This window comes from Atractosteus spatula, chromosome 11 (genome assembly GCF_055471065.1).
Source record: "Atractosteus spatula isolate fAtrSpa1 chromosome 11, fAtrSpa1.hap1, whole genome shotgun sequence".
Lineage (NCBI taxonomy): Eukaryota > Metazoa > Chordata > Actinopteri > Semionotiformes > Lepisosteidae > Atractosteus > Atractosteus spatula.
This window is the reverse complement of record NC_142716.1, coordinates 35,254,251-35,276,120: the sequence shown is the minus strand read 5'-3', so window position 1 is coordinate 35,276,120 and position 21,870 is coordinate 35,254,251. Positions and strand designations below refer to the sequence as shown.

The 21,870-nt window shown below is 35.4% G+C and overlaps 1 protein-coding gene across 3 annotated transcripts in view; it reads left to right on the top strand.

Moving 5' to 3' along the window:
* Positions 1 to 14,947, top strand: part of spata20 (spermatogenesis associated 20) — a 127,524-nt gene extending 112,577 nt beyond the window's left edge. For 2 of the 3 annotated variants that reach the window (XM_088927831.1, XM_088927830.1), the window contains one exon: positions 14,322 to 14,947. In XM_088927831.1, coding sequence (XP_088783957.1) covers positions 14,322 to 14,492 — 171 coding nt within the window. In that variant the 3' untranslated portion in view covers positions 14,493 to 14,947. The remainder of the gene's footprint in view (positions 1 to 14,321) is intronic. The other variant, XM_088927832.1, reaches the window with a different exon arrangement.
* The last annotated feature ends 6,923 nt before the right edge of the window (positions 14,948 to 21,870 follow it).

The window sequence follows — 21,870 nt, the reverse complement described above, 5'->3', positions numbered from 1 at the left end:
TCTAGAGCAACCCTGGGAAGTCAGCTACTGTTCGTCTCATGGAAACTATACATTTTTATGTTCTCATAAGGAGATTGCTAAACATTGTAATAATGGCTTTGTTTGTCAAAGAAAATTTTGTTAAATGGTTGCGTGGTTCAAGAGAAGGGGGTAAAAATATGTTTGTAGAAGCAAATAGAAAGCTGACATGTTTGATTTGTACAGGTAGGTTTTTCCACGGAGCAATGGCTATAAAAGATACAGTGAAATTTTTGCTGTTTTGTCACTGATATCTCGGAAATATCCACATTTTCCGTGTTTTTTTCCATTTGATATAATCTAAACTGCCTTTTGCTTTTTTTTTCCTGTAAAAAAAAATCTACTGCTAAATATGAAACAAGGTGAGCTGCTTCTCATTTTAATCCGTCACTGTGTTAGTATTATCAGTCCCTCAAACAGAGTTAACAGGTGATGCTGATCATTAATCCTAGAGCCTGGGATTAGATCAATATGTGTCTAGATAGACTGTTGCATTACATGTACAGATACTTGTTTGAAGTTTGTAAGAATTCTTAAAAGCAGAGGTTGCTAGTCTTTTGTCATTTAATTCTGCTTATCCTTTACTGTGAGTTATCCTGAACTGTGAGCTTGAGTTCATTCTGTGGATTGACTCTGTCACTCATGTTCTTAATTTTGACTATCTAAATTAAATCTTACTTAAGTCTTCTGTTCTTCAAGATGAGCCATTTCAGTTCCTTTGACTTGTCAGTGGAGATTATTCTGGTGATTTGTCTCTTGATTCTGCCCATAGTAGAACAATTCTCCTTGAATTTTCAGCAAAAAACATGTAACCTTTATTTATCAATTTGTCGCCTGTACACCATTGAAAATTCTGAATTTCAGTATTATCCAGTAGTATATCCAGACTGATAAGGACCTTAAAAATATCCCATAGGTTATATTCTGTTAGGCTAGATCAGATTTGTATTCTAATTTATACTGTATATACAATATTGCTACAAGACTGTTCCATTGTGTAGTTTAACTGTTTTATAGTTTGTCTTACACTACTTGGATTAGACTATTTTCTTAAGGCCATTTAACATCTTACATTATGTTTAGACATTGATTATCCTGATATGAAAAGGTACAGTAATTGCATCCACAGCATAGAATGAGAGGGTGCTTGAAGCTGGGATGAATTTAAAGAGCCACCATTTATCCAAGTGGAGTCTTGTAAGATATTTGTATAGTATATGGAATAGTACTTCCCTCGTTAACAAGAGTTTGAATAAATGCAATTTGAAACTGAAATTTTGGTGACTACAGTCAGAATTTAGTGAACATCTTGTGTCACAAATCACAGGAGCAGGACGTATTAAAGACTTGCTCCTTTGCATAGTGGTCTCTTGAAGCAAGCTTGGCTCTTTAAACCTCTGCAACAACAACAAAGTGATCATCAACAAAATGACAACATATTCTGTAGTAGGTTTCCTGGCAATTTATTGAAAAGACAATATGAGATAATATACTCTATCATGGAACAGATAATGGTTTTATTCCATTCTGAAAATTAAAGAAGAGACACAGCATTTCAGCTGTGGAGCCTGACACCTGAAGAAGACAATCAAACTCTGATCCTTGATTGCTTTTTGCTTGATTTCTGTTTCCAAGGCAGGGAGTGAAAAGCAGGGCGCTCAACATTAAAAAATAAAGGGGGCCTTTTCTATTGATATTTTGACGGTTAGAAATTTTGACTTTTCCTTCTCAGTGATGAATTATTAATCTCATTAGCTATAAAATTGAAGCTTTAAAGGAGATACAGTCAACATTTTTATTTTTAATACTTATACAGATATTTTTAAAGATTTCTACAATTAAGATATTTGAAAGAAAGACAATATCACTTATTTAAATGGTGATCTGAGGAAATAAAGGAGTCTATTTAGATCATGTTATTACAGAGCAATTAAAAATCAAAAACAGATAATGTACTGTAAGCTACCATTCTCAATGCCGTTATGTGGTTAGCCATCAAAATTTTTGACGTTCAGTATGAATTTTTTTAAAAGTAATTTTGACAAAACAATTAGATGGTGATTGTAATAAATAACAGTACATAAAGGATTAGACCCCTATTGATTTAGGCACTTGCTTTACAGCAATTAAAAGTTATGTAAAAAATTCAGATTGCAAATTTGATTCTTCAATGATACATCCTTAATAGCCAGAGTGTTATTAATGAAATCCTCATTAACTGATAGTTTTGGCATTTTTACCACAGGATATTAAAGTGCTAAGGGGTACCATAAATTCAAGTTGAAGCTTTATGATGTTATTTCTCCAAATCACAGTTCTTTAACAAACTCTGGGAACAAAAATGCAGTAAGACACTCCTGATTCTTAGAGTTCTCAATGTATTTTTAACTTAAATATAACTTATATCTTATTCAAAAAGCCCATTGGAGTTTGAATTTGCACTACAATTCTTCATAGCTACAGTATGAGCAACACTGCCCAGTTACTGTACTGTATGTGTTATTTTGATAATGAAGAAGCTTTCGCTATTAAGTGTCCTTCAAAACCTATAATGGGTGGATAAAAATGATTTTAATGTCCCCTATTTAGATAGATTTAAGTACTAAAAAATGTTGAGCCTTTCTGTAAATTAAAAAAACCTGGAGTAGTTAGTGGTCTCACCAATAACATACTTGATAATCACTCAATGTGATTATTGATTCTGTGACAGTGACTGATACATTATATCATGTATAATCCAAATTGAAAAAAAAATTCCCTGCTATCGCTAATGCAGATAAGATCTCGTGACTGAAGCTGTGGAAGAGCCATCCACATGGCTCTGTGCCATTCTTACATCATTTCAATATGGTCCTGATATTGTGCCACCTGCTAACTTTAAATGGCCTTCCTTTTACATTGTCACATGACAGTACAATCTGCTTTTTGCACAGAGTGAAGATGACCTTCTTTTTAACTAAATAAGAGACATGAAACAACAGATGTGACAAGGCATATTTTCTCATTTAGACTTGTGAATGGACCCAAGGACATTTCTTAATTGCTTTTCAATGTATTCTTGGGAAAGATCAGGAATAATTATTTTCTAACTTTTTTCCCATTTTTAAATTTTTTTTGTTGCATTCACGGAGTGCATCCTATTATCTGTTCTATTTATGTGACATCTATAGATGTTTGAGAACACCATGGTCTCTGAAACACAATGGAACATTCAGATTTTATTTTTCCTGTAGTGTGTCATAAGTCATCCTCATGCAGCATATGATTAGTTCTTCTGGGTTTTCAACATGTGGGAATATTGCCCTTTAGTTCTGATCTCAGTGCCATGTTCCAGACAGCAATGTATTTAGTAGTTTTGGTTCCTTCATCAATTCAATTCAAGCTTTATTATCTCTTGCAAGGAATTTTTTTTACTGCACAGTCCAACACAACAATTAATCAAAAACAGACAAACATTACCAGCAAAGAAGAGAGTACAGCAGTATTTCAGGAGATAAGAGAATTACTTTACATTGTTTGAGAATGAAATTGCAGGAGGGATGAAAAATTCCCTAAATCTGTTTATTACATAATATGTGGAGAATAAAAGCTGTAACTCTATCTTTGCATTTTCATACACAGTAGTGTGCAAACATACTGGAAAATCCAGTCATTCCTGTCATTCTTATTTGTTGTATCTTCCTGATGAGGGGGGCATGTTACAGCTCTACTCTCAGAAGAGAACACATGGCAAGGGGAACAAAGTGTAAAAATGTTTCCCAAAGGGCTGGGATGGGCATGTCAGCTGGCACAGGCCCACATTGATCAGCACCAATTAGTGGTTGGTGTACATGTACTGTAAAACATTACGCATAGATGAAGACCTGCTTCATCTGCCTTGAAGTGTACAGTAGGTCCCAACTGGATGACACATAACAGCCAGAATGCACCAACAGCCTCACTACAAAGCAAATCAGGTGGAGAATTAAGAAAATAACTCATGATTTATTACAGAGGAACTTTTATTAATCAGTTTGTGTAAGCCTAGAGTGGAATTTAACCATAGCAGCAGGGTTAACAGGCTTACATACAGTGCCATGAAATATTTCATATCTATGGATTCAGGACCTTAGTTGCATGTATTTATCTAATGAAGCACAAGTACAGTAGGTAGCTGAGTCAGCATGCGTAGACTGCAAAGGAACAGGTAAAGGTTTATTCCATACTGAAGGGAAAGAAAAAGAAACATAACATTTTAGCTGTGGAGCCTTCTTCAGGTGAATGGTAATGTGAAAGGTAATGTAAAGGTGATGCTGCTCACAGCACAATGTCCTTGGCTACCATACTTGGACATTGGATTTGAAATTCCAGTCCAAAGGAAAGAGTGTTTCTTACTGGTGTACCAACACTAGGAACCAGGAACATGGTTTTCCTTGGAGATCTTTCATCATAATCATTAACAAGGCCCAGACTAGCTTAGGTTTTGAGATCTAATGACAATAGATGGATAGGAACATTCTGACCATGTTGCTAATAGTTAGAACCTTTTGGTTCAGTAATAGAGATCTCAATCACCATGTGGAAAGCCCAGGTTTGATTTCTGGCCTATTCAGGATCAGATTTATCTAACAGTATATATACTGTATCTTTATCAATTTATACATATATTTTGCAAGGAATCTTTTTATTTTGGCACGCGTGATGAGCTGTATGCCAAATGAGAAAATGGGCTGAATGGCCTCCACTCCTATGAATCCTTCCTTAACTTTGCATGATTCCTAAGCGATAAACGACTCATTCCTACTGTAGTGTGGTATTAGCTCCCTTTTCCCATTCAGTTGAACTGTTTTATTGGGGAAGTTGAGATTAATGTGGCTTTCTGCTGGAACAGATGCATATTAAATTAGTGTATATTAGCATTGTTTGAAGAGATTATACACTTAATTATTTTAATGTCAGGTTTTGAGCTCGACAAGTACTGTATGATTCTGCATTAAGATGTACAGCCTCATTTATTTTCACCCTCCTCTTTGTTTTGGGCTTTACCAAGCATAAAAGCACATAAAATGAGGGACATGTAACAGATATAGATGCATCTGTTGGTAGCAGATTGTTGAAGCATTACTGTATATATTCGTTCTGTCTGTGGACAGTAATTATGAGCAGTATAATTCAAATTAATTTGCAGTATGTTGTACTGTACTGTAACAGGTGGAGAATGAAAGCTTTTAATATAATTATTTTTCTTTGTTTGAGTTTTCATATACAATAGTGTGCGAACATACTGGAATATCCAATCATTCTTGTCATTCTTATTTGTTGTGTTTATGAATAACAATGAAATAAATCACTTAGATATTATATTATTTTAACATTTTAGCCTTCAGACATTAACAGGTGAGCAGCAGAATTTTGGAATAGTCACATACATGATAAACAAAAAATGAAAATAAAACATTTTTATTTATATATATATTTTTGTTGCACATTCAGTTTATAGACATGAAACAAAACTCAAGACTGTTCACGTGGGGATCAAGTGTTGAGATTTTTAAAAACAATAAAAAAATTTCTGTGTTTCATCAATTTCTGGTAGGATAAAGAGACTATGCACTTCGAGGCAAACTCAGACTAAACATTTGAAATAAATGTTGTTTATAATATTAATAACAATGTTCTTAGGTCTGTGATGTGTGTTTCTGGAAGATGGTAATGTGCTGCAATTTTTTTTCATTAAAATCCTGGTCAATGCAGAGCCCATTGAGAGAATCTTTTTCCAATGATAGAGTGTAAGTTGTACTGTATACTGTTTAGACGTTTATTAATTTAAAACTGTGTATTACAGTATGTTCAATATTAAATTAGGTCCAATTTATAAAAACAAAATTACTCAGTTGGATACAGTATATAAAAAAGTTTATTATTATACCGTAGCTTGTTGTGAACGTGACGTGCCTCTTTCAGGTTTACATCCACATTTTGAAAATCTATATTTTTTCTTAATGCAAATTTCAGCAACAAGTAATCAGGAAGAAATTTAACTTTAAATTTTGACCATAAAAATATATTTCACACATATTGAACTGTAGTAACTTTAAAACCATACGGTGCCAGACTGCATATACTATGTTTACTTGGTATATTTACTGTATATACTGATTATATCAGTACTGCACAGTCCAAAGACATACTGGGAGGTTAACTGTTTAATTACAATTAGGACCAGCATGAGTATGTACAGTATATTCATAGAAAACATTATAGTTTTTTATAAAGTATATAAACTAATATAGTCACAACGAGCATGTCAAAGCTTTTCCAAATTGCCCACAGTAATTGACTAAGTTAGAGACTTTGATGCATGTAATGTTTATGAAAAAGGTGGGACACTGTTGTGTATTTTTTATTGTTAACTACAACTACCAGCCATCTACAGTATATATACATTTATATTCCTAAATTAATATAGCTTGAGAGTTCAGAGACATTATGCTCCTGTTATTTTTATGCAAATTTATCCAAATTTCCCTTTAGTTGTAAAATTCCATATTAATATTCCATATTAAGCGGATTTAAACATGCACAATAGAGAGATTAAATGAAACAATCGTTTCACTAACATCTAATGCACCACAAGTGCCACCTATCAATCATCTTTGGCCAGTGAATTACATGCTGCAATGCACCCCACAACTTTTGCTGTATTTGGAAGAAATACTGCACGTTCTGGATGGCTGCATCTGTATGTCTTGATTTGCATTCACCCCCTTTGTCATGTCACTCCAAATTGAGTCTAAGTGCATATAATTGTCTTGTGAGATCACTCTAAAACCAGAATAGAGTCCAACTGTAGTTTAACTGTAGTTAAATTGGTTAATGTAATTTCAGAATAAATTCCCTCAGTTAATAGTGCTTGTCAGAGCAAAACCTACCATGAAGACCAAGGGGCTGTATTCAAATATAAGTGTGATAGAACTGTGAGGAGTCATAGGAATAAAAACATAACAAATCTGCAGCAATACATATATTTAACTTCTATGAGTGGCTAAATGTAATCTAGATGCTTGGTAATGGAGTGAGGATACACTTATTCCATTACAAGGTAACAAGATTAATAACACAGACAATTATTTACTACAGTAAGTTACAAACAGACATACTGTACAACACACAACATTCCACTACTATTATACAGTAGATATACTATATGTATAAGTCTGTGAGTACTAGAGTCCTGCCTTTTACAGACATACTGTAGAAAAATATTAGATTTCTACTAAAAACTGAGAGACAAAAATGATTTAGAACTAATTTCATATTTCAAACAATGCTTCAAGGAGAAATGACTTTAAGGCATGGAACTCCATGATATAGAGAGTCAGACTTTCCACATGCACTGTAAATAAGACCCCCCCTTTCATGAAGACATGTCTTCTTGTGTTCAGATTACCTAGACAGAATGTGGTTTCCAGTCTGCTTGAAGGAGTTAAACTCTGTCATATTGATTTCTCCTCTTCTCATGTTGAAGATGATTCCAGTTTCTTTTTTCTTGTGCTTACTGTATTGCTGTGCTTTTTCTATCTTGAGGCCAACTTTATTCCAAAGCCCAGACCCATGAAAGCTGGTTTAATAACCTCACTGTAAATGGTCTGGTTACTGTTAAGTGTTTGTGTTCTAATTTGGCTGTTAACAATTCAGCAGAGACTCACAGTAGTTTAACTTCAGGTGACAATTAGTTCCACTCTATTGATCATTTAGACTATTTTTGGTCAAAGTGACTGTCTTAAGAACCTACAGTAGGACCACTGCATAAGCACTATGGACAATGCCCATTATATCAGATATCCAGTATATTGTATGCTGTTTCTTTATTGATTTGTAAAACAAAATATTAGAATTCAGTTACTCCATTGACAGAAGAACTTGAGTCTACATACTGTAGGGACCAGAGAGAGCACGTGTTTAGGACTGCCAATAAGGAACCACTTCTAATGATAAGCTAGATAACACTACACAAGCATGTTCTGGTTCACTGGACCTCTTTAAGTTGAATGAAGCTTTAAATTAAATAACCCACTAAAAATCAAATGATACTTAAATCAATTACACCCCTTTCTGACCTTTATTTGTTGTGGTACTAAAGAGGAGTAATTTTGCAGATGTGGACTCCACAGGAACTAGATTCTGCATATGAGCTGCATATACAGTATGTTCTACTTATCAGTGTTCCATAAAAGCTGTTTTGATATGCTGTTCAGAAACAAGCCTCCTGTCAGAATTTCCAGAAATTGTTTTTTTTTCCCCAAAGCTGTCTTAATCGCCAGTCTGTTAGCAGCTCAATTGTTTTCCTTCCAGTTAAATGTCATCATCTTATGAGTGTATCTGATTGAATTGTCAGAGCTGTCTGGCAGCACGTAGGGTAACAGTGGCACAAAGAGGCATCTGAGTGGACATGAAAGGATGCTCTCAGCCTCCTGGGAGCCCTGCTCTCCTGCTACTTGACAGCTGTCATGTGAGTGATGTCTCCCATCCTTCCTTTGCATTGTGTCTCCTGGGGTGTCTGCAGCACCCACCGACCACTGGCATGTAGTTATAATGAGAATTAACTGTGTCCATTATAGCTTCATGATATTAACTTGAATGAGAAGTGAAAAGTGAGCATTTGCTAAATCTTAAAATAATGGCTAGAGAGAATCTCCTGAAGCTCTCGCCATCACTGCCCTCAAACTAAATTACCCACATTCATTAACTCCTAATCTATTAAGAAAATAATAGCAATAATTCTGCCAAATGATGTATTTTTTTTTTTTAGACCTACAATATCTTCTGATGTACTTTGTAATTACATCAGTTACCAAAACCACAATGTTCTCTTACCATAGACCTGGACCATCAACACTTGTTTTTGTCCCCATTGTGTTCAGCTCCTATTACTCCAGATGTGACTCCAAATGGAGTCCATGCATTACATTGTGGAGATGTACAACTGAGCAAGTCATCTTGGTTTTAAAATAGGCAAGCAAAGTTGTGAGCTTCAATCTGAGTAATGGTTGTGTGAAATTCCATGGCAGTTTAGCAAAGGTCATGTGTCTGAAATCAGAGCAGACAGAGAAGGGCTGACGTGTGAATGTGACACCATGCTCCACGTTGCAGATGGCACTACCTATGGGCCAATTCAGCAGGTGTCTCTTTTCCGTGAGATGACAGTGAGCAGCTGTAATTAAGTTTATTGAAATCAAATTTGAGCAAGCATTAGATGAATCAGAAACAGGGTGGAAAAATAAAAATAATTTGAGAAAAGATTACAGCCCCCTTTTCAGGAGAGACTGTGGGATTGACACACAATGCATCTTGAATGGCACCGCAAAAGAATTGGTAGACTGTACTGTAGGTTGAATAAGGAAAAGGTTATATTTCCCCAGCTTTACTACACTTTTCATATTTGTTTGACTATGTGACTTACATTAGTTATTCTTACCTGGGAAATTGTGATCCTTCATTTATACAAATGGATTATTTAATTAAATTTAAGTCACCCTGGATAAAAATGTTAAAAATGTAATGATAAAGAGTAAGCGAATCAAGGATGGATAACAAACATTTCATGATTTTTCTTCCACTCTTTCATGATGAAGATGTCAAATATGTAAGAGTTTTCCATATATAGTAAGATATCTTCTCATCAAAGACAGTCTTAACAAACTTTATGAAATAATTATCTTGATTTTTTCATGTTCTGTTAACAGATGGAACAGAATTAACTCCCTCGGTATTTACAGCACTGACATGAAAAAAACATTCAATGCACTGGAGTGCTGATTTGTGCTTGAAGTGTTCCCTTATCTCCAAGCTAGCATTCTGTTTACAGTTCTGGACTAGATACTAGTTACTAGGACTATGCTGTTCAGCCAGAGAATTTGTTGTGATCCTTATTCTTTTATTAAAGCCTTTTTTAATTTTTTTTTTCTGTTAACAAGGGGGTGGTTGACCAGAGTAAACGTGGTGTTACAGTCAAGGAAGAAACACTACTGTCTTTTAACAGTGTGAGGTTGTCTTTAGAGACCAGAGCCATACAAAGGAAAGGAAATGGCTCTCATCTTTACTGGCCACGAGGAATAACAACAACCAATAATTAAATGTATTGACATATCTTTTGAGTGTTTAGTCATAGTAAGATTTCGCCATTGGATGAGTGCAGAGTGAGAAGAGTGCAGAGTGAGAAGTTAACTAAGGAGTAGCTGGTGTACAAATAGGATGGATGCAAAAGCCAAATGTGAAGAAGAAAAATCTTATGTATGGTATTTATAGTTTTTTTTAATTCATGAAATGATGTCAGGGACTATTATGAGTTTAGGCAGCTGAGGTGAATGTGAAGTTGGCTGTTTGTCATCCTTCCTGAACCTTAGTTGTAATATTATTTTTTGCCAGAATTAATTGACAGCAGAGAATACAGCCTTTGGACTCAGGAACAGTACATGCATGCAGTCTTTAACCAAGAAATGATTTTTGTGTTCTTTTTTTACATGCTGTATGTACAGTATGTTCTGACAAAAACTTACATTTTTTAATGTGTATTGGTGTTGGTAGTTACCTGTGTTGGTAGTTAAAGTATTTGAAATGTTAGTATTAAATTGATCATTTTCATTGTTGCCATTACTAAATATATAGAGCCCAAGATACCTGTTTCATTGTTAAGGACCTAAATGTTTGTTTCTGTTCAATGTTTGCTCTCTTAATAGCTTACTACTGACTAAATTAATACTTGTGTAGCAAAGAACACATGCTTTGTGTTGTCTTTCAAGCTGAAATGTGAATCTGAATACATTAATATGCATTTGTAATAAAAATTACTCTTTTTATTGTCACAAGGTGTCATCTTATTTGACTGCCTTTGACATTTACCTATTCTGACAAACCGTGCTCTGCAACCGTAAAAAAGGCAAAGAGGTCATGTTCGCTCTCCTGTTTTTGCATTCCATGGATGGAGTCTGTCGAAGTAAATGTGGTTTGTTTGAGTCTGTGTTGTACACAAGGAGCTGTGTTGTTGAAGTATATGCTGCTTCAGAACTTACAGACAACTGCTTTTGTACTGAAAACAGTTCCCAGTAACTATAACATATTGATATATACTGTATACTGTATACTGATATGTTCAATAATTTTTTCCCCCACTATTCTTCCACTTCCAATAATATTTATTTCAGTTGGAGTTTTAAATGAGGCAGTTCTAGAAAGAGAAAAAAGAAAAGTATGATTGAACAAATTCATAAAAATTATATTTTTACTATAAAACATTCAGAAACCAGTGTCAGAAGCTGCCATTTGATGCTGTGTGGCTCTTTGAGAAACCATGTGAAAAAGTAACTATTAGGCTGACAGTTGAGAGGGCGATTTTGTTTCTTGTTTGTGTCTGTACAGTAAGTTCAATTATTGTTTGCAATACAAAAGTAAAGAAAAAGAAAATCCCTGTTCCCTTTTCAGTTAAGTGTTTAGCAGAAGTCCTCTAATCAAGTGGAAATAAATGTTCATTGTTGACCTGCAAAGTGCTCCAAACACAAATCTACTCCTCCTGTCTTTGCTACATTTCTAAAATGACAGTTATTGACAGAATATGAATCAGCCTACTCGTTTGATTTCAAAGACTCAAGCAGATTGTTGAAAATGTTTTCTGTGAATGTTACCATCTCACCAGACAGCACATGCCCTTGCTCTCATGAAGATATTGTGCTTGGTAGGACATTTCCTGAAAGAAGGCAGGATGGGATGATTAAGCTATGTAGGAATGAGAAGTGTAGTGTAGATTCCTTGCCAAACAAACTTCTGTCCTTTGCATATCTTTTTCGTACAGTTCTGCTTTCACATCTATCAGAAACATTACATTGGAGACATGGTATGCAATGTAAGGTTTTCTGAGAGAATACATTTTAATGCAGATTCCTACTGGTACTGCTCATAACAATCCTGGTAAGGAAACAGACCCATAAATAGCATAATTCACAGCATTTGTGAATGGAACTTTTTTTAGAAGGAAAGGCTGTTACTGCAAAACAGTGTAAGAACTTTAGGATTTTTAAAAAAACCAAACATTTATAAACAATAAAATTACAGTTTTGTAATTAATGTACACATTAATCTGGCTCTTAGTAGTGTTAGTTAAAGCCACATAACAAGTTTTAAAAAGTTTCACACTTTTCATTTGTGTTTTCTTAATATTGATTATTTTAATTTATAACAATTCTTTTAAACTTGTTATTTCACCAATTTAAATTGTATCTATCTTATCCTAATGATGTTTTTTTTCCTTTTGATTTCTCTCATTTTATTTTTCCCATATGTGTGATCAAAATTAAATGAGCACAAAAACGTAAAGTAACATTTTGTAACAAAAGTTTAAAAATGTAAATTGAAACAAAACACAAGACCTTCTTATCCTGACCTCAACCCTTGAAATAAGACTCAAAATTTTCTAAATAATCATAACTGTGTTTACCTTTTGTCTTAAGCATTGTTTGTACATATCTAAACATTAAAATGAGCAGTCAGTACTGTACAGTACATTATAAATAAAGCTGGTATCCGCAGTGAATGCACATAACAAACTGCCCCATTCTTTGCCAAATCCTGGGGCTTCATTTTCAGTTTGGGGATTTTAAGTGATATTGGCAGCTGACTTTTCTTGGAAGAAAATGGAAAAGGTATAACTGTACTAGGGCAAATAGCCTGAATAACAGCATAGACACTGCTCTGTAGTTCTCCATCTGCATAAGAATAAAAAAACACCATCCTCACTTAGCCTGAGCCCTACCAAGCAGAGAATGATCATAGCCTTCAGTCGGAGCAGAGAACTCATTTAATCTCCATGGAGAGAGCTCCAAAGAGCACTGCCATGGAAATTCAAAGCAGTATGATTTGAATGTGACAGGATGTAGAGAGGGGGCACAACATTAGAGAGGTTCAACAAAATGCATTAAATATATGGGTTTGCAATAGTAGAATGACTCTGAAACGTGGGTAGCTGTCTTGTTGTGCAACTGTAAAAGTTTCATCATCAGTTTTGATCTTTGGTTTTTGATTTTGGAGGTTAAAAAAAACAATTTTAATATTAAATACCAAACTGAGAGACATGTTAGTTGAATTACAGACATAGAATATCATATTCTGTCTGGTAAATCTAACTCATTGATTGGCAGGAAGATAAAGGAGAGAATACAAGCATTGCTGTTCACGTTGTGTAGATATATCAAATTCAATTGGAGTTGTCATTTCAGTTTTGTTGTCCCAGGAGACATTGTGCTGAAAATGTTGAAAGACACTTCTGAATTCAGATTGTAATTAAACATGACTGATATAAAGATGTTAAGTAACTTTATAACATTAATTGTTTGATTAGGTACTGCAATAATGGCACAGAGAAGGAGCCGTGAACAGAAGCTAAAGTATGTAAATGCTTGCATGTTTTTATGGCAGGTATATTTAACCACCAACTTAGTCAAAAGAGGAGGAGCACTGGGAAGAAATAAACCAGAACACAAAATGAGGGGAACCATGGCTGAAGACAGTAAACATTTGTTGCAAGCATAGTAAGACCATAGAGGCATAGTGTATAACCTTTCATTATGGCCACTTGCACAGCATTCCTGTTGCACTATAATCATCAGAAAATGCCGTAAATGGCAGGGTCCCCCCCCCAAAAAAAAATGTTTTTTTAGTTTATTTAATCATTAATCATTTGTTTGGGCTCTTGTATTACCAGTGGAGGGGTGAGGATTTTGCAAACTATTACTTTGAACATGCCCATATCAGAGTCATTTTATAGTTTCTCACTGCAAGTGAGAAAGCTTACTCTTAAAATAAACACAGTTTTCTAGGTACCTGCCATATAAGTTTACTGTTTGAGCAGCTCTAATGCCACTCTAAATCAAATGAATACAGCATAAGGACTTAAAGGTCACAACTGCAACAGAGCCACTAGGCACAGCATCAGACATTTAAAAAACATTTGCCCTGTTAAACGTTCACTCATTGTAAAATCTTCTCAGGACTAAAAAGTCATCCTGCTGGTCTAAGACAGTAGAGAAGGTGCATGAGCACACACTGCTATGAACACAAAAAAAACAACAGATATTGCAGATTATAGGTATTGCAGAACTAAATTACCCTCAATTTGTTTAGTTGTTTTGCAAAAATATATATATTTTGCAAAAATATATGTACATAATACAATACAATGTTGTTTGTACTCTTTGAATTTAGCAGTTACTCCAGATGATATTTGTATTTAATATTAATCTCTTCCATCCAACACAATTTGTCTCTTTCTGTAGGTTTTGCTGATGGCAGATGGCAATGCTGACAACTTCCTTTACCAGCGGCTGCCTGTCCTCTCCACAATGGCGCCCCAGGGAGGAAAAGCCACCGCTTACGTCTGCAAGAACTTCACATGCTCCCTACCTGCCACCACTGTTAAAGAGCTGCACAGACTCCTTTTAGAGTGAGGCCTCTGACTGACATAAATTCTACACATATAGAAAAGCACATCATTTTGCAAGAACTAAAAAGAGCTTTTAAAAATAACCTTTGTGGAGATTATAATTTTGTCTGTTTCACTGGGAATAACACATGCTGTGGAATTTGGTAGGTGAATCAGTCACTTGCCTCTAAGCAATAGGAGCTAAGCTCCAGGCAGATTTATTGAAACTAAGTTTCTCATTTCTGTCTTCGCCACTTATTTTGCCTAAGATCTCAGCTCTTTGCAATCAATATGTGTACTCTCTGGCTACACTGATTTAGACTCTATTAGAGCTCTTGTTTCTGAGGCTGATTTGCCACAAGGGAGGGTGCATGTGCCACTGTCCAGCCTATAAATGCCTGTATACAGAATGTTTGAATTCAATACTGGCTCCTGACCCTTTTCTTTGCTGTTTTGCTAATATTAAAATAATTAAATATCCATACGTTTCCAGTTGTTTGTCATTATTTTTACTCTGAACAAACAAGGAAATATGTAGTGGAGTTTTAAAGAGCATACCTAATTCTGAAAAAAAAATAAAAAAATAGTGTTTTCATTGCCCTGTTCATTTTGAGCTACAAATTAAGAACATCGTTCTGCGTCTTTAGTGAATTTTGTTTCATTTTCCAGTTCTGACCCCATGTCCTTGTTTCATTATTAAGTTTGAAATACCCTCATTCTAATACTTTAAGGTTTTACACTCTATAACTGGATCATATTTCTATTCATTCTCTTTTGTTCCAGACTGAAGAAATTAAATTCTTTTCACTTGTTATATGAAAGATACACAAGACCAGGAAGAAAGAAAATAACATGATGAATTATTTTGTAAATAGAATTAAATGAGTCTTTTAATCATTTATCATCTACACACCAGAGGCTCTGTGTTGCATGTAAGTTAACTATTGATCAAACAAAAGTTCTAAGAAACTGCAGGAAAAAACTCCACTAGAGTTCCACCTTTACTTCTTAAGCACCTCTAACTCACCACCAGAGCAGTCTAAGTTATTCTTGGGAAGTCAAGTGTAGGGCATCTCACATTTCCTATACAGTATACCCACCCAGGCCATTCTGAACAAGAATAAAGCACCCAATTTTCACAGCGCATGCCCCTTCAATTAAAAAAAAATCATAGGAAATTAATAACTAGATTCATTTGACACCTCTGTCTGAGTACATGGTATTGGGCTTACTCTACCAATACATTACGTAGGAACAAATGAAGTTGAAAACGTAGACATGTTGTTACCATTTACCTTAATGATACAATATCATTCATTTCCAAAGATCAGCAGACCTGGTGCTCAGTGAAGTCTGTGTCTGTCTTAATAACTGTGACATTACTGATCCTACAAAAGTTAAATTTACTGAGCTGCTTTGAGGCAAGAAAAGATTATTCTACTTGACGCAACGGTGACAGGTATGGTCAGGAGAAGGTGTAGGGCTATGGTTAGGTTGGCATGAAAGGTCCAGCAGGTTTTTCTCCCACCATTGTAATGGTTTTGTTTTAAACATTTTTATTCAAATAGTGATCTTTAATGGCCCAGTTTTCCATCCCCTCATATGCTTGACATTACTGCTGCCAGTGGTATCAGCCAATTGCTGTACTGATGCGGGTGGTGCTGCTTTCTGTTTGGTTGTACTTTTGAAGAAGAATTTCTACACCACTCCAAATTTTTACATTTTCTGCCTTGCTTGGAGACTTTTGTTTCTTTGTTTCCCACTAACTAACCTCACTAACTTAGAAAGTTAAAGTCCTGACATGGTTGGAAAAGACAGATTGCCAGGTTAGTTGGAGAGAGAAGAGATGCAAGCCAGTGAATTAACCAACAGCATGATTTGAGTAATAGCTTATAAAGTAGGAAATCACACTTGGTGATTGGTTAGAATGTCATCAGGTATAATCTTGAAAACCACCCTACATATCCTTTATTGGTTGATCATCCTCAGGGTGATGGACAATGATCTCTGACCCATTGTCTTGTGTACCAGACTGAGAAAACAGTGCTGCGTCATACTGTACATCATGAAATGAACACAGCTCAAAATGAACACAATTTTACACTTGTTTGCGTTATAGACCACTTATTAAAAGGCTGTTTTAGCTACAGTACATACCAAAGCTGCTTGGTCCAGGCAACAGAAAAATTATTACATATCTGTAATAACGCTAAAAGTGTATTAAATTCTTAGTGTATAAAGTACCTTGTTGCTACAACTTTCATCGGACCTCAGCCCAGGGCAGGACGCTATGCAATTGCTCAGGCTGCTTCATAGATAGGACACTTCAGCACAAAACAGATGCCAAATCAACAGTACACACCTCTTCCAGTTTGCCTTTGCTCTCCCCAAGCACATGGTCTTTAGTGGTGCACCCCTCCTCTGCTGCCCCAGAGATTCCCTTTCTTTTGTGCAAGGGCTAATTTCATCATCACTCCTATTTTTCCAGTTGAATTTGGCTTTACAATTTATCCCTAAATGACTCCTATTTAATTAAGAAACAAAGTTCTTAATATTCATAAATACAGATCATGTCTTTTCAAATCTTATGCACTTCACTGCTGTATATACTGTATATATGGATTGAGTTGCTCGGGCAATTTGAGTTTGAGCTCTGTCTGCTGCCAACGAAGATGCAATTGATATAACACCAAGCATACAGTTTATGCAGAAATATGTACTGTACATGCAGTACACTATACAGATACAAATATTTTTGAATGTGACAGATCCTTTCACAAACATTTTTTAAACCCTCTAGGGTTTATTTGTGAATATCCTTCAGTATTCATTTCACTTTTGACTATATCATCACACAACTGAAATACAGGTTCATATCCCTAGAGTTAAATCTTTCAAATATTAGTGTGTAACAATAGAATCTAGACCTGAAAAATAGCCCAGTACACATCATGGCAAAAGTGCAAAAAGTGCATGTGTTACGACAAAGGATCAAAATGCCAGGGTGTAGCAATAGTCAAAATCTGTAAATCATGTTTTGATACTTATTTTTCTTCATCCAACTTTTGGAACAGATTTTAAGGTAATGAACAGGCTCAGACATTATAGACTCAGTTCACTTTGTTTTCATTTGCTTTTTAGCGCCTCAGAAATTTTACTTAATTTAATAATTAATTTAAAATGTTCAATTTTTTGTGACTTTTTAAGACATAATGAAGTGATGGAAGTGTTGATTTTAATCACATGCCGTCAGGCTTCTTAAAACAGCAGTGTCTCCCAATGCTCCACCTTGACTGCTGCACACTGAGGCTGATATTGCTGACATGTGTCAGTATGAACGTACTGTACCCTACACACAATCATGCCTGAGAATGGATAGACTTTCTTTTGGCTGTATGTGTCATAAATGAAATTTCTCAGTCCCAAGGAATTAATATTTCAACAAAACAAAATTGTCACTTTTCGATTTGGAAATTATAATGAATATCTGGGCAAAAGACAGACTTTTTGTCAAGTCTGTTTCAGTATTCATTGTGCTAATTCCTCCTTTACTTGCCTCTGGTGCTTTCTGATTTCTACCTAATTGTTACTTTTATGGTACTGTACCTGCTGAGATGTCACTGAACCTGCTGTCAGGTTTTGCCACTATACTGCAAACCTTCCATTTATCAAGTGACCCCTGCCATTGGAGTCAGCCTTCATTTCTCATCACCACATGCTAACATCACTGTCGTACTAACATCACTGCGCCAGACACATCACTTTATACAGCTCCCTAAAATTAAGGAAATCTTGCTTCTGGCCTGCGGCCCTTCCTTTTCACCAACATGCTAAAACCTCCGCCTGAACCTGTTTCTGTCTTCCTGCTGCTGAGTTTAATCAAGGACTTTTGGGTTACAAATTCCATCTATGTGACAGCACTCAAAACTCAATTTACTAAATGCTTTAATTTGCATTGGATTTAATCCTTGACATCTCAGGCCCACTCTTTCAAGTAACCAATTCCCTCCCCTAGCCCCAGTGCACCAGATCGACCAGTTTAGCTGCTGCCACTTTCTAATCCCTGTGTAAGATCTGCTGTGGTTACTCATCCATCTACTTTAAGCCCATCGAATGCAAGCCAGAACTGATTTCCCCCAATCTGGTAGCGCTTCAGATCATCAAAGCTCTAGAATTCCATTAAGCTTTAAGATGACTCACCCTTTCATGAGATTCTCATTCAAAAAATCTAACACAACCACAGCTACTCATTTCCTGCCATATTTCCATAAATTAATTATTTGCTATGAACTGTACTTGTCCTCCAGGCATGGTAAACAAATGCAACACAGGAATCAATTTTTACACATATTATCATTATTATTTATTTTGTAAACAATACATCATCAAAAACCAGAACAAAACATTCCATCCTTCCCCCCAACCTCCCCTCTACTATGCCCACCCATTTGCCTACAGAGCAAAAAGAAAAAAAAAGATAATCGAAAAACCTACAGTATGACTGCAACAATGACACAGATAAGGAATATATAAAATATATGCTTAAATTAAGACATTAAACATGACTCTGATCTGTCTGTGTATACGGGCTGTTGTAAGTTACATAAATAAGATTTTCAAAAACTAAAAGGCCCAAAGGAGAGCACCAGAAGTCTGTCAATGCTTTGCAGCTATAGTGCCCGTTAACTAAAGTATCTCCATTTTTACAAGATAAATAATTTTAAAGATAAAGCAGTGCAATAAAAGTAGCGGTGGTGAAAAGGGAATATTCTTCTTCAGTATCTCAGATACAGAGAAACAGATCATTTTTCAAAACATGTGGACTTAGGAACATTCCCAGACCTGGTGAAATAAGGTTCCCACTATGCCCTGGATATACAAGGTACAATTTTAAGAGTCTGATAAATGGATTAAAAATTATGTTATGATCAGGATTTTGGAGGCATATGTCAGATGGTTCCAAATGGGTCTACACTAAATCGTCGACGACAGATTTCTATACCAAAATGATATCATGGAAAATAACCTGAGAATGTTGTGATAGAAATGCATAAAGACAAGAAAGTGCACTGGATGAATTGTTTCTGTATAATATCTTAGTGTACATGGTAAATGGAAAGCAAGTGTTGTACCCCAGGGAACCCCACAGGCAAGCACGGCAGCTCTCAGTCAGAGATACAGAGAAAAGGAATAACTTGAAATGTTATTTAAGTGCAGTTCCTGTGAGTTCTGTAATGCGGTAGCTCTCCACCACCTGGTATACATGCAATGTTATGTATTCCATGTGTAGACTATTGTGGAGAAACAAATGGGCAACTACTGTATCAGTTAAAAGATAAACATTGTTAAAGACAGGGAACTGTAAAAACCACTTCTGTTTTAGCTTAATAGATCTCCACCAACAGGCACGTCTCTATTAGATGGCAGATGACTGGGCCATGTCATACAGTAGGTTGCTTTATTTTATAGATAGGCGAGAAAAAAATACAACAAATTTAACCACTGTGGAGCTTTGTAATTTGATTCAAGCTGGTGCCATGAAACTCAATTGTCAGAATTCAGGAATACCCTGGCTGTCCTATGTACAAATGACAAAAATAAATTTTAAAATTAGGTACTTTAAAACAAGATTATCATTAGGTTTTGCTCATTGTAACGTGAAAAGCTTATGTTTGGGCCTCTTCTACTTCCAGATAAATTTAGAGAATTATTTTTTTTCCAATAGCCTTTAGGAGGGGATAAAAGAATAACTGAGTTGACAAAATCAATAAAGAACATTCATTTTAATAATCAAAGTCCATGCCTGAATTGAATGGGGGTTGTTTCAATTTAGATAAATCAGTTTGTTGTATTTGAAAAAGAATATTACACCTTTTTTTTAGAGAATGATAAATATGAATGACCAGATATTTAAAATGAATGGCTATTGGGAAGTGATTGGCTAATACAATATCCATAGCATTAACATCCAATACTCAATCAATAAATTTTAACATTTAATCAAGATGTTTCTGGACCACAGGAACTTTCCTTGGGGTGCTCTTTGGTACTTATTACATCTCTAGGACATCTCCGATCTACAGAATGTATCCTTCTCTAGTTCACACTGTTCCATTATAGGTTCAGTCATGCCATTCCACTCATACCCTCTTTCTGCAATTTTCACTCAGTTTCTAACTTTTCTGCTTACTCTGGCATCCATTTGGCACCATCCCCAGTTAGCTCCGCTGCCTCAACTGCCTCTGTTATTGATGCATGGTCTAAACAGGGCTTGGAATACAGGTGCTCATGTATTGCTTCTGCAGTCCTTGGCTGCTGTTTAATTTTGTAAATAAAAGGTTTGGTGTGTACACACTGAATATCCAGCCTTTTGTTTAGGCATGTACAGTTATGTTTTGTCTTACAGCCGCAAAGGCCCCCAGACACCAGCACTGCTCTTTTTCTGAACATCTTGCTCAAGAGATTTTTCTGCCTTTCATCCACATCCTTCTGTCCAGATCCCAATGTCTTATCTTTTTCTATAAAGATACGAATTGTGCTTTCAAACAAATATACAGATAATGTGTTTATATACAATGTTTTATAAATGGGGTGAGCATTCATGCTTGCATTGATCTCGTATTAACATCCATATTGGATACTCTGTATAGAAGACACGTACTGTATACAATGGAAAAAGTAATAGGTTTATTCCATGCTGAAAAGAGAAGAAAGAAAACACAACGTTTTGCAAGTAGAGCCTTCTTCAGGTGTCTCACATTGAAGTATACAATACTCTGTATAGAGTGAACTACTGTATACAATGCTCTGTATAGAAGATACAAATACAAGAAGATATACATGGATTAGAGTTTCTAAAACATACTCCAAAATACACGTACACCATGAGCGTAGGTTTTAATTGATGTGGTGTGGTCTTCTCTGACATTGAGAGATGGGGCCCCTTCTAGATTGTACAACTACAGTATGCTTCTGGGATTGACTCTGGGTTCTGATGACTCTTACCAGGAATAAACAGTAATTTGTTTGCAGGTCTCTTTCATACCTTTGTAGCCTTCAAAATAGGCAATAGTAATGTACTGTACCTCTCCATTACTTTATCTTGGAACAGACAGTTCCCAATAAATTTTTCATCACTGTGGTAAATTAATATGAAACAGTATTACATACAGATGCCTAATATAGTTTACATTTCTTGGCCAAGAAAATGTAAAAAAGGAGAAATAAGGAATACCCATTTTTAAGAATATTAAAGTCAGCAGAGAACCATATATTTTACAAACGGACTGAGAATAGGATTACTCTGGATTTTGTTTGCCTTCAAACTATATTAGAATTATCATTCTCAAGGTAATACTTTCCCTTTGAAACCTATTCAGACAGAAAAAAAAATACAATAGCAT